We start from the raw sequence: 14,065 nt of genomic DNA on the forward strand, positions 1-14,065 counted from the left end.
ACCAAAAAAAAAAAAAAATTAACTCTCCCAGTTGTATCTCTGAAGTCAAGAGTTCATTTGACTTCTATCTTCTGCAAAGAGCATGCATTTTGAGGCTTTTTACATGTTTTGCATGCCTGATAAATAATTACAGAAGTATTTTTGCACATGGGACTTATCAGCTGGAAAATTACTCCTGTGAGTTATTAAGCAGTTTCTTATTCATTGCATTTAATCAAATCAAAAATGTATATATTATGCAAGAAATCAAAAAAATGATGCTGTGATGCCTGCTTTGTGTGAAAGCTTCATAAAACATCTCATTCCATAGTTGATTTTATCATATATATGTGAATGATAAACGCAGGTGATGCAAAATAACTTCCCTAATTAGAAATAGCCTTACAAAGCATCATATTCTATTTTTATGTCATTTTTCATCTTGAAGAATCTAAATCCACTTGTAATAATAATATAAATGAATGGTTAGGCCCTGGTTTGGAAAATGGAGTTGGAACACAAATACAGTATTGCATGAGGGATTTGAGGCTCATGAGCTGAACAACTCTGCCCAGTATGAATTAAATAGCATTATTTAGACTGAAAGACTGCAAGTGGGATTTGGTCAGTACCATGGGACCTCTTTGTCCTGTGAGTTGGTGAGTTATTTTCATCATTCACAAATGGTCAGGCCCCTGTATCTGCCATTTTCCATCTGCTTTTCATCTCAGTGGTTTCTAGCAGTGGTCTGATACTTACTGGGACATGACAATGGTACCTACTTTCTGTCCTGCAATGCCTGAGTTTTCTCTGGGATACTCCCAGGCTATTCAATGGCAACTCTGCTGAGCTCACAAAATTGGACAAGGAGCATTGGCCAGGACATTGTGGCTGGAGACAGCAAAACACAGCCATCAAATGCAATTGCACTCTCTGTTAAACAGCAGGTGTTCTTAACTGTTTGAGTAGGTCTTGCAGCTGACATTCTTGCTGTGGAGCTATTAGACTGACACAGTTTCCAGTCTTTTTGACTGTTTGGGCATCCTCTTTAACAGGAACCTTTTTCTCCTCTCTACTTGACTCAGATCGATTACAGTCTGGAATGCAAACAGATTCTTCACTGTGAAGATATAAAAAAGAAGTTTTTCAAGTGTGTATATATGGCCAGGTGAAACAGAGCTGAATACTGTACAACAAAATACAGTTGTCTGACAATTACATGTAATTTTCCACTCTTCAAAGTTCTGTTATATATGGATAGCAAGTAGGCTTAAAATGAAGAGGAAATATTTTTGAAGGCAATGCAATGTAAGAAAAAAGATGACACATAGACAAGAAAACTTTCCAGTTGACAAAAAAATATACTTTGTGTACAACACTCAGCAGTCAATGTTCCTGCAGGTATTGTAACCCTCAGGTGTGTGCTATGTGGTGTGAATGCTGATGGTCCCATGTGTGTGTGTGAATGCTGTACCCAGGGGAAACATTGCACTGTGCAAGTGTCTCACTGAACACCTTCCTGCAATGATAAAATTTACCAAGGGTTGTAACACTTGGGAAAAATGACAATATAATTTGGTCACCCTCTAAGATTACATTTCTAAATATCCTGCAGGGCTTGATAAGGAATGAGTAAATTTTTTAACAAATGGTAAAATGATTCTTACACTTAGTAGAACACAATGGCACAATGCTTCTTAAGAGCATTGTTTCATGAAAGATCCATAACCATCTTTGGCATGTATGTGCTTATCCATTTATGAAAAGACATGTATGGAGAAATGACACTTCTGTCCCACGGGAGAGTTCAACTTTTGGAAACTTGGCTGGACTCAAAATGAGAAGGATTGCTGAAATCTCCAAGTATTTCACAGAATTAAGTAGTATGAAATAGTTCAATAGTAAAACATCAAAATGATCATACTAAAGTATTTAAGCCAAATAACATTGGAAAAATCTAGTATTTGATACTCATTAAATTCTAATGTTGGTACTCATTGTCATGAAAAATATGACAAAAAGTGAAAATAGGTACATGAATTAAATTAAATGGAGAAAGTTATGAAAATGTGTTTTAAACTGTATGAAAAATTACTTTGAAACCTTTCCTTAAAACTACTGTAAAACTTAGCATTTCTCCATAAGACATTTTGATTGAGAAGAACCCACATTTTCATATTGAATAGGTTTTCACGCATCAGTTTTTCTCTGCCCTTTTAAAAACCTCTTTTGGTTAGACAATGTAACCCCTAATATGTAGTGGATCTACCCTTACTCCAGGTTTGAATGCAGTTCCTTTTCATCTGCCCAATGGGATTAATAAGTCAGGTGTAAGATTTCTCCTCCCCAAAGCACCATATTACAACAACATCACACAGGACATGTGGTTCAGACCACTGGAATGAACATGCTGCAGGTTTTTTTGGTAGTCAGATGGAACACAGAAGTCAGCAGTGGCAACATGTTTTGTTTTTCTTTTTGTTTTTTTTTTTTTTTTTTCTTTTCTAAACATACTTTATGGGATACACAGGAATTACAGATGGAGGATATAGCCTGGACTTATCCAGGGCTGTTCCTTCTGTTCACAGACATACCACACTGAGCTAAGGCCACTTGCTCTTTGCTTACCTGGTCATTGTAGCTCGCCCACCATTCCCCATACTCCCTTTTGGGGTGAAACACTCTATTTCCGACTTGTGCGGTGGGGCCAGTCTCCTGCCTTTGTACCTAATAAATCACGACAACAACAGGAGCAAACAGAGAGAAGTGATTGTGTGCTCAGCTTTCTCGGACAGCTGCTGTGCAAAGGGCCATGCACATGAGTGTTTCTGTGGCAGTGCTAGAGAAGAGTGCAAAGCAGCTGTGGCAGTGGTGGAATGACTGCATAAAACCCCAGATTAGTGGTAAAGCAAACAGGGTTATGCAGGACAGGTGCTCATCATTTTCTTTATATATTGCTATATCTGTATCTCTATATAGGAGGAGCCAAATTGTTTTATAGAATAAATAACATGCTAAGACTTTAATATTATTTGGAGTTAGAGCAAAACAGTTAGAAACAGTTTAAGAGAAGCAGCACTTAAGGATTAGTGGGAAATCAGCTGGTGGCCATGTTCTCAATCCCAACTTATTTCCCTGATCCTACATCTCTGTAATACGTGGCTTGTTCCACTTTTCAAAGCAAGCACCAGTGTAGTGGATTGCTTGGGTGAAATTTGTGTGGGCTCACAGTTCATGCTGTGAATGGGACTTTTTCTCTCCACTGGCAGCAAACAGAAGCTAGATGACTTCCTGAGATTTAGACATAGAGTCGAGTGAAATCAACCCCAAACCAAGAACCCAGTGCAGAACTGTGCATATTGTATGTACAAGACCCTGCACTTCAATGAAAGAAGTCACTTGGATAAACATTCTAATTCTTGGTCATCTAATCAACTCATGGATGGGATGCAAGGTAAGACCTGGTCATTATTTACTCACTGAACACTCAGTTGAATGTGAGTAATGTAGAGGTCTCATACTGTCTCTCCTCCCAGCAGTGATCTTCACCCTAACTGTACAAATTCTTGTGCTGGGTGTTGAAATACTTATTTAAGTCTTTTAAGAAAAGTTTGGGCAAAATACCTGCACGTGTCTTCTCAAAGATTGTGATATCCCACCCCCAAATCCTATGAGCTGCACTTTTAACACACTTCTGTGGGGAAGCTTGTGCATTTAACACCATTAAAATCACAGAATAATGGACTTTTTTGTTGCTCATTCATTAATCTGATCTAGATAACAAAAGTACCTTGAAGAGAATCAGCCTGTAAAAGAGAAATAAGCTGAGCACAGAAAAAGTGAACTAAATATTGGATGCAGTTGAAGTAGACCCTCCAAAGCAGTGTATATTGCATAAATCACTGATGAAGAAGATTAGTGAATCTGAGAGTGAACCGGAAATAGCAAAATGCAGTGCATAAGTGCAAAGTCCTTTGGTTGACAAATTATAACCTTACTGAAAGGAGGAACAACAGCAATTTTGCAGACTGGCTACCAAGGTTTTAAGACAATCCAGACTCTGGTTTATGTAGTGCTCCCTGCAGATAGGCACGAAGCTTTCACAGGACACATACGCACTAAATGGCAGTCGATTCCTGGAGCAGAGGAAAAAGTGGATGGGTTTAGACAGTAGATAAATTTACTGATATGTACAAATGAAATCAAACTGGATAGTAAAAAATTAATTGGGATAGCCAGAGAAAAGGAGGAGAGAGAAAAGAATGTGTAGAAACTTCACAGGAAAGGAAAGGAAATAAACTTGGAGTGAAGATGTGAAAGTAGAATTTAGAAGGAGCAGGATGGAAACCTAGTTATGTTTAGACTAAATAACCAAAAGAGATATTTTGTCTAGCAAGGCAGAGAGAAAAAAAATCAAAACTAAGAAAAACTGGGAGATTCTAAATGCTCACAATAAGCAGGATTCTAGAAAGTAGATGAAAAAAGGAAACAAGAGATAAATGTCCTTGGTAACCCCATTCTGAAGAACTTCAGGTTAGGATGGATGTGACCCAGATAAATAAAACCCCAGAATTGTCCATTTCACATTAGCATAAATCTCACTACCTTGAAAATCAGCAGAGACACTGCTGTGAATCTCTCAAGTTTATCCATCCACTCAAGAGCAAATTGCACCCTCAGAAACAACATGTCTCATAAAACCTCAAGGTCTTGAGCCACAGTAACTGCTACACTGCCATTCACTCAGTGCTAAATGTCCATGTAATTATGAAAAGAGTGACCAAACTCTAATCAGTCCTGCTGTTGTGGAAAGTGCATCTAACTGTTGAAAGGAAACTGCAAAATTCTTCGAATGACTGTTCTGGAAAGGCACACCAAAGGTTCTGTGTAAAATATTTTCAGCTCTCACAGCAGATTTCACAGGAAATTACTTTGGCTCAGAACACCTTGCTCTAGAAAAATGTCCCCTTCCAGGTTGTTAAAACCAAGGATTGCCTTAAAAGAGCCAATCTGTTGAGAGGGAAAACCCTCAGGCATTTCTTTGCAGTTGATACAGGAAATACTAATGTGAAAAGTAATTGGGTATTTTGGAGGAGGCATAAAACACTACAGTGTGAGCAGTAATAGCAAGGGCAAATTTCTTTTTTCCTTTTCTCCAACTCTAGGACTATATACTGTTTAGAAAAGAGAGAGAAGACTTTGATTCTGTGCAGAAAGGCAACTACTAAATTCCATTAAAGGATTTTAAATTTTTTGGGTCATCTTTAAGTGTTTTGCTCGCATCTTTTGGTGGGGATTTGTGATCTTTGTAATTTTATTTTTTTGCACAGAAGCAAGTTTTCTTAAGGAAAATATTTAATGAAAAATACTAATTAGTTTTATAAGTGTTTATCAGTGACAGGAAATTTGGGAAGCAGTTCCTAGTAACTCAGTCACTGCAGAGCTTATCCATTTACCAAATGCTTGGTCACATCACTCTATCTTACACAGCAGTGCTCTGCTCTCTCCAGAGAGCCTTGCTAGAGAGAAAGAAACTCCTGGGCTGAGAAACCATGACTGTACAGCCTTGGTTTTTAGTGAAGTGAATGTAGGTGTGATACATGGTAGGAAAGTTCTGTGAGACTGCTCAGGTTTCAAGCACTTGTAGATCTTTCTCTGGCCTTCTTCACCTTCCAACAAAACTCCTCTTGTAGACCAATTTTAATGGATAGTATGGGAAACAAAGGAGGAATATGGTTATCATCATCCTGAGTGAGATCAGTAGTGATTCACTAAAATCTGTAGAAATCAGCTTTTATGTATGTGTAGGTGTAGATCCCTACATATTTTTTTCCCCCCTGTGCTGACCAGTCTCTAGATATGGAGAATGGGCTTTTTTGAGACTATGCCTTCACAGTAGATCCAGATGCTGATATCCTGGTGGTGTTGGCTCCATGTTAGGGTGAGACCTATCTTTTTTCATGGTCCCTTGTACCTCTGCTCTTTCTGAGTTTCCATGCAGAAGGGGTTGGATGCCTTGATCAGCAGCACATTTCATATGGCCATACATCCCCTGTCTTGAGGATGTTGGCAGGCCAGACCTGGAAATTATGCCATAGCCTATATTTGTCTATAATTTGGTCTAAGACATTGAATCCTTGAAAAATAATCTATGGATAGAATGCAGGTGGTAATGCAGAGGTTCTGTTAAAATGTCCACACAACACAGAGTGAGGGACTTCTCAAAATACAAGGGCTTGCAATAGCAAAAAGTAGTTTTTTCAAAAAATCTGTTCTCTGAAAAAACAATATGGGCAGTTATAAATTGGCTTTTACTCTTTGACATAAGGGGTTTTCTTTTCCCTTTTTCAGTAAGAACGTTTTAACCAGCTGAAGATATCTCAGAGTATCTTTATGTTTTTAAAGTGCAAATCAAAGCTAATTTATTGTGTTGGAGATGGAGAGCTGTCATCAATCCCTACTTCTAATGCAATCTCACACTACCATGAAGAAGTGTTATTAATTACTGAGCACCCAATGTGTTCTTGACCCTGTTAGCTTACACAGAAAAGCATATTTCACCTGCAATATTCCTCGCTCTTGATATTAAGAAATTATGAAGAACTTACATTTCATAGCAGTGAAGTTAAAGCTAGACTTTAGATTGGGTAAGACAATATACACTTAAAGATTTATGCATAAATGCTAAAGAAAAGAATATGAAAAATGATTCATGTTTTTGCTGTAGGGGCTGCTTTGAACTGCAAACATACTGTGTTCTTGAAAAGTGATTCTGTGGGATTGGTCATGCTATCTTGAAATTGCAGCATATTGCACTGAATATTTTGAAAGGGTCTCTTTTTATTGTGTGAAATTTCCCCATTTATATAATGGCTAAAATAAGTTGTGTATTATTAAGCATGCCACTTTTTTCATTTTAAAAAAAGCCAATATATAAACATTACTTGCTTATTAGTACAATTTCAGCAAGTAAAATTCCTTTAGAGCCAAACTTACTATTTTTTTTTCAAGTGCAGCATAATATATTACTTTTTTTTTTTCCAGCTTATTCTAATTAAGCAATCATGTGTAATTGCAGCTGGTGAATTAAAATGACATTTTTGTTGGAATGATATACAAAGCATTATACTGGCTCAAGGGAAGATTAGACTGATAGCAAAACCAGTCTGTTTAGTTCCCTTGTTCCAGAAAAGTTTTTTCTGAAATGTTGGACAAACCACTGTACAGGATTTTCATACAGTAGAGTTTTACCTGTATAAGCATTCAATATATAATTCTAGCAGATTAAAATAGCTATATATTACAAACGTATATAATGTTTATGTATTTTAGCAGACATCTGCCTTAAATTTCAGTCACACTCATGAAAAGATATCTCTCACCAAACACAGCTCTCAGCCAGATGAAATGCAATCTCTTCTGCCAGTCCACATCAATATTCAGGATACAAGTACAAATACCATTCATTATAATCCATGCAGGCGTTCCCACAGTGGCAGACTGGCTTGTGACTTGGTGGACCTTGGAAGGACAAGGGTGTATGTCCTAGCCTTCTGTTTATCAGATTAATTACAGTGCATCAAATTAATTACAATGCCAGTTATTTTCAAAGTTTGCTGTAGAAGGAAGCAGAAGTTCCTTTGGTAGACAAGTCTGGTGGACAGGACCCACATTGTGCATGCTGATGGACACGAGACCATCTGCATGGCTTCTCTGGGTGCTCTCCAGCATGTCTGATAAGGACAGGAGTGATATTGTCTATGGCAGCTTTTATTTGTGATCAGAATTTTGGGAGACAGGCTTGAAGATGAAAAAAAGAAGAAAAAAAAACTAAAAGGGATAAACACTGTTATTAAAAAATAGGAAGTCTTTCTTTCCCCATGTAAATATAGAACTGTTGGGTCCCATCTTCACTGATCATTCCTTTTCTTTTTTGCAGGACATTAGAAAGACTTCATTTTGTAACCTAAAGAATATGTAGGTAACAGTGGCAGGGGACTGTTAAATGACAATGTCATTTAATTTGCAGACTTTAGCTATGGTATTTGTTTCAAAATGATGGTAACTGTGTCTTAATAATATAAATAATGCCAAATATTAGGCTTGAAGATGTGTTCAGTTAATGCAACCAAAAAAATTATATCAATCAATTAATCAATCAATTAATCAATATTTTAATTAAATTTCAGAGAAAATTCAAAACAACAATACTAGCACTGTACACAAAAACCCTTGTAATAAGGTCATTCAAGAGTATAAATTCATTATACAGATGGAATGTTTTAGCAGCAATTTATTAAAAGCTTTCAGTAATACCTTTCACTGAGTTTTATAATATATTCTTCAATCATTTCAGAGTATTTGAAGTTTAATTAATCACAGTGTCAAGCTTGTCCAAAAAGACACCAAGACTAAATTATTTAGGGAAAAGTGAAGGACTCAAATCATTCAGTAATCTCTCAATCTAAATTTTTGTAGCATATTAGATTAAAATAGCTCCAAATGATCCATTTGGGAACTGATTCATTAATAAATGCAGACTAATCCATCAAAAGGATAATGACTTTTTCAGAAGAGTCAATTTTTTTTATCCTGCATGCATCAAAATTCAATTTTAGCAAGGCTATGAAGCAAACAAATAATATCTTGTACCACTATGCCTAGACTTTCTTTTTTAAAATAAGAACAATAGCTGTTGGGCCAAACTGTCACCTCATGTAAATTGTTATCTACTACAATTACATTAAGTCATGTAAGAAGCTTAACCCTCAATTTTTTACCATCAACTCATAATACAGAGGCATCTAACCACTTTGTGCAATTTGTAGTCAAGGGTCTCATTAAAGAGCATCTGGAGAAATTAACTTATTTTTTGGTATGCAGTGATTTTTCTGTGACATCTTTTGCCCTACAGTAATATGTCATCCTGTTTTGAGCAGCTTTTCCACTTTTCAGGATTTATTGCATTGAGGTGGGCAATGGCTAAAAGTTGGTCACTGTTACAGCTCAAAGATGGTGCCAGTCATTTCTAGAATGTGACTTCTTAAGCATTAGGTCTCTCAGTTCACATTCATTCATAAACTCCCAACTAATTCTCCGTACGCACAAGAGCTGATTAGAAACACGAAAAATCACCTCTAAATTATTTCTTTTGTCTATAAATCTTCAGGATTTAAATAATGTCCCCCACATTTTTTTCTTTTTTTCTTTTTTTCTTTTTTTTTTCTGGGTTTTTTTTCTGTTTTTTTTTCCTCCCATGGTGAAATAAAACTTGAATTGGAAAGAGCTTTTAGTGTAAAGCTAATATTACAGCCTGTTGGGGTATAAAACAGGTGGGCTGGAACCTCTCCTCTGCCATATGACTGACATAAAAATAATTTTACTTTTCACCAGGCTAGAAAGTAACTCTTTTTCCCCTGTATTTTTCCCCATATTTTTTCCAATCAGTGTTTACTTTAAACAAGACAGAATGGCTCTACCAAGTTCCAACAGGAATGCAAGCTACACTGTCATATATCACAAGCTGCTGATATTACTCCATACAACAGGTTATGCACTAGTCTTGAGCTCAGTCTTGTGGGGTTAAACCTCTTCTATATTCAGTTTCTAGTTTTCCATATTTAAGTCACTTCAACTACTTGCAGAAACTGCAGAACTGATGACTTTTATGAAATCTGTCACTGTCTAGAATTTAGGAAAGTTGTGTTTTGCCTCATTTTGCCAGGCAATGGCAAACTGATGGAGTGTTAGTGAGTGTATGAGCAATCAGATCATCAGGAATATCTCAGCCCTTTGCTTATGAAAATTTTGAGTATGAACCTATAGGCTGTGATCTGGACAAGTGTGGCAAGTGAAAAGTTTTTAAAAATTTGTTTGGAAGTTAGGTGTAATGTTCTTTTATCATGGTTCAAAACATATCAGAGAAATTGTTCAAGCTGCATATATATGAGGACAAATCTGGCACCTGCACTATAAAAATGTGCCTCAATAGAATATGCTGTGGCAGAAACTCAAGATCAGTGTCTTTATCAATGGGTCTACACATGAAGAATGAGAACCAGATTCAGCTCTCCACAAAAATCTCTCAGATTTTCTTGTATTCCATCTTCTTTACAGGACTGAAAGCTCCAAATCAAACAACATGCCTGTTGCATATCTCAGGCAAGTTGCTGAGGTGTAGGAAATTTGAATCATTCCCATTTACATTTGAAATCCTCATGCTGATAATGCACACAAATACTCTCAAAAGATTTGATCACAGCTTGATGGCCATGACTTCAAACCTATCTGCTTGTTATTATTATTATGTATGTGGCTTTCAGCCAGTGAAAATTTGATATTTGGACAATGGGAATTGCATGGATTACATCTTGGCATGGTGTGTGTAACAGAGGCAGAAGTTTATTCTGATGGGGATTTCCATTTGTCTGGCAAATTAATGTCTTCCCAGGACTTTCTTCACAATGCAGCATAGCAGTAGTGAAACCTTGAAGAAGTTTTCACATTTCTGATTCACTTGGTCTTTTCCAGTAGTTTATATGGATTTCAATCACTTGAAACATTAGAAGTACTGTTTTAAAACTTCCTTGTGGAAAAAAAAATGGATTGATTGAGAAACTTCAATTCAGACTTCTGTAAAACTCAAGATTTCGGTGCTGAAATATGGCATGCAGATGCATTATATAATACTTAGACTGGAATATTTCTAACCATGAATGGCAGCTTCTAGGCTGATCCAGGCATATTTTCTTATTTTCTGGTCCAAAATAGCTCCTATTTGAATTGTAATGAAATAGCTATAGTCAATCATAAGCAGGAAAAGAGAATATAGAAGGGATAAAACCAGCTATTCCTTGCAGAAACAAAGCATGCAGTGTTACAGTAGACATCTGTTCCCAAAATATTTAATTATGGCACATTTTGGGACTGCCTGATAACTAATTATACCCTAACTATAGACAGTGGTGGCCTAGGACTGAATCCAATTCAGTGGGAAAGAAATCTAGCCTGCTTGTTATGTTTTCTTGGTAGGAGAAATGGAATGATAATTAACAGCATGGGAGCCCAGGCATTTTCTGATGTATCAGCGTTAAGACTTAAGAGGGAGAAACCTGATTCTGAGGTGGATGTGTGAGCATCTTCATTTAAGTTAGTAAGATAAAATAAAAGGATGGCGATTTATACAAAAAAAAAATTTGTGGTTCCCCTAACAGTGAGTTTGGCTGAGTAGGAGAAGGAGTCCCCAGTTCTGGATGAAAGCTGTCAGTACTATCACTTCTGCAGATGCATACAGAGCAATGCTCAATTCTGTAATCATACAGTGCAGGACAAATTTCTTAAGTGGACAAGACAATACATTAAAAAAAAGATGAATAATCTGTTTAGTTTGGCAGCCATAGCTTATGTTTAAATATTTAGGAAATACTTCATCCCATAGTAAATCCAAGTAGAATAAAGCATCACTGCCACACTGAGTTATTAAGGTTTAGTCTCAAAAATAGATTTGTGAGAGAAGTGTCTATGATAAGGTGCAGAAATTTATGTGCATGGTTCTTCTGATGTCTAGTATTGTGCTGTTCACAGCTGTATGGAGTAATAAGGCACAAACCACAGTCAATGTATCTTGAATGTACCTAACATTATCTGGCTTAGCTGGTGATGATTCTTTCCTTTAGAGTGATCATAGCTACCTGCCTGGATTGCAGATTGAAAGTGCTGCTCAACCTTCTGGCTTAGTTACTCATGAAGAAGATGATAATCTGTCTTGTTTTGTTTCAGGAGGGTACTTTTGGCTTGTACTGGGCATCTATAGGCTTCTCTCTTTTGAGAAAAACACTGGTAGGATTTTAAAGACATAAATAGCACATATATATGTGAAAGACAGTGTTTATGGAGGTTTTTAATACTTTGCTAGTTGCTCAGAACAGTTTATTACTTGCTTTAAAGGAAAGAAATCTTGCTACTCTTCAGGTAATTATGGGGAGTGTGAAGCTTGAAAAATGGAGCATGTGTGCTTTGGTCCATTTAAAGACACTCTCCAAAAGACATAAACAACTAGTGGTTAATTTTTTTGTGTGAAATCCAGGGCAATGATATTAGAAAGCTAAGAGGAGGTTTTGAACATCTGCATTGTTCTCCTGGTCAGGGTAACATGACTGAGACCCTTTGATGTGCAGTCCTGACTAGAAATATCATAATAGAAATATAATAGCAACTCTTGCAGCAGAAATATACAGCCTTTATCTTCTGTGGAATAGCGAGTTATTTGAGAGCAAGGAGAGGATAAATTAGTCCTGTATTTTTGATCCTTGCAAAAAGGCTGTGTGGCATATGTGATAATAATTCCTGGTACCTCAAGGTAAGATTTACTGAGTATTTATGGTCTTCCTAGTGTCTGTGAAACTAACTGGTAAGATGACTGGAACCAGAAGTTCCAGAAGCCAGTCATATGGCTTAGACTCCAGGTATGTAGTACTCTCCTTTGTGAAGTCCCTTCTGATAATGTCAGGTTCATTAGCCCTACTTTGAATGAGGGCAGGATATATTTTGGTGAGTACTGCTGAATCACAGTAGCCTACATGAAATGGTTTTCACCTCACTAGGAAATGTGGCTTTACTCTCTCCTTCTACATATTTCATTATGTGAAGATTCATTCCAATACACAACCACAGCTTGCCTGAGTTTTCTTAATTGAAGTACACCCCATGCAAAAAGTCATTTAGGAGTGTAACAGATGCATTGCTTTATTTAGGCAAAATCAGTCTTGGTATCTGTCATTTTGTGGCTAATGTGAAAGCTCTGAATGGCACGTTGGCATTATCTGTTTGACAATGATTTGCTGCAACACTACACTGTGCTATAAATTAGTGTCAAGAAGCAAAATGCTAATGACAGAGGCCCCTCTATGTACTGGTGACATAAATAGCATGTTTCTTTAAAATTCAACAGTGACTCTCACTCTTTTAAATAAAAGCCCTCTGAGCTATTTAAATAATGCCATGAAGTTCTAGTACATATTTCCTTTGATTCTGAATACTTTGGTGTTTACTTGAATAACTATCCAAACAATCTTTTGAGCCTTTTACTGAGAAATACCTTGAAACCTATTGCTTTGTGTAGCCATATTTTTTCGAAGAAATGTTTGATTATCAAATAAAATGGTGGAACTCTGTTTGCTCATTTTCTACACTAAATGGAATTGAAGCTGACAGTGGTTTTCTGTTCCTTCTTAGAGATTGTACCAGACCTAGGTGAAGTCCTGAGCATGATTTTAAATGTACTCACCACCTTTTAGGACTCTGTTTCATGTAACCAAATTGGCATTGATTAGAGAGAATTTCTCAGGATCGATGGAATAATTTTGCTCTTGGATGCCTAGACCCTTCAGGCACAGGCTGACTGAGCACTACTGAACACAGTGACACTGTCACAGTTTAATGGGCTGAGGATTCAGATCAGGACAATCTTCTTTGTTACAGTTTTGTGCATTGATGAACACTGCTGATGACATACGAGTTTTTCTCCTAGTTTCAAGTAGAAAGTCTAAGTTTTTGTATCCAGGAAAATATGTCAATGTATCAGATTTCTGCTGCCATTTTCATCCCTTCACACACATACTGGGCACTCTCAAAGCTCTTTTGGATTGAAGTAATTCCCAAGACAGTGCTATTGAAACAGAAGTCTTTGTTAAGGATGATCTATTATATTCCACTAATATTTCCCTACTGCAGATATTATCTATGCACTGAGGGATATCAAGAAATGAAAAGAGAGTCCTCTAAAAGAATAAATTGCATCTTGTAATTTAGAATATTTAATAATGGGGTATGCTCTTTGCTTTTCATAACAAAACAAAGATTTTAGAGTAATGTCTTTCCAAACCAGACCTGAACAGATGTCAAAAAATTCCTCCCAAGCCTGAGATCTTTCTGTCATCTATAATTTCAAATTGTTGAGTAAAAAATCTGAATTCTGCAGCAAAAGTGAGGGGAAATAATAATGATCTCAAAGAAGTATGCCTTCTAGTGAAGACAAATTTTGAAGAATGACTCTTTTTACAGTCCCAAAAGTTGCTACAGGGTCTTT

General features: G+C 36.7%; 1 protein-coding gene across 3 annotated transcripts in view; it reads right to left on the bottom strand.

The window, feature by feature from the left end:
- GRM5 (glutamate metabotropic receptor 5) overlaps window positions 1-14,065 on the bottom strand; it is a 246,626-nt gene that overhangs the window by 13,924 nt on the left and 218,637 nt on the right. Inside the window, exons 9-10 of one of the 3 annotated variants that reach the window (XM_056500706.1) lie at window positions 2,608-2,706; window positions 938-1,099 (exon numbers count right to left, since the gene is read on the bottom strand). The exons of 1 other annotated variant lie outside the window; for it this stretch is intronic. In XM_056500706.1, coding sequence (XP_056356681.1) covers window positions 938-1,099; window positions 2,608-2,706 — 261 coding nt within the window. The remainder of the gene's footprint in view (window positions 1-937; window positions 1,100-2,607; window positions 2,707-14,065) is intronic. One more of the 3 variants, XM_056500715.1, reaches the window with a different exon arrangement.

The sequence above is a fragment of the Oenanthe melanoleuca genome, chromosome 1 (assembly GCF_029582105.1).
Source record: "Oenanthe melanoleuca isolate GR-GAL-2019-014 chromosome 1, OMel1.0, whole genome shotgun sequence".
Taxonomy (NCBI): Eukaryota; Metazoa; Chordata; class Aves; order Passeriformes; family Muscicapidae; genus Oenanthe; species Oenanthe melanoleuca.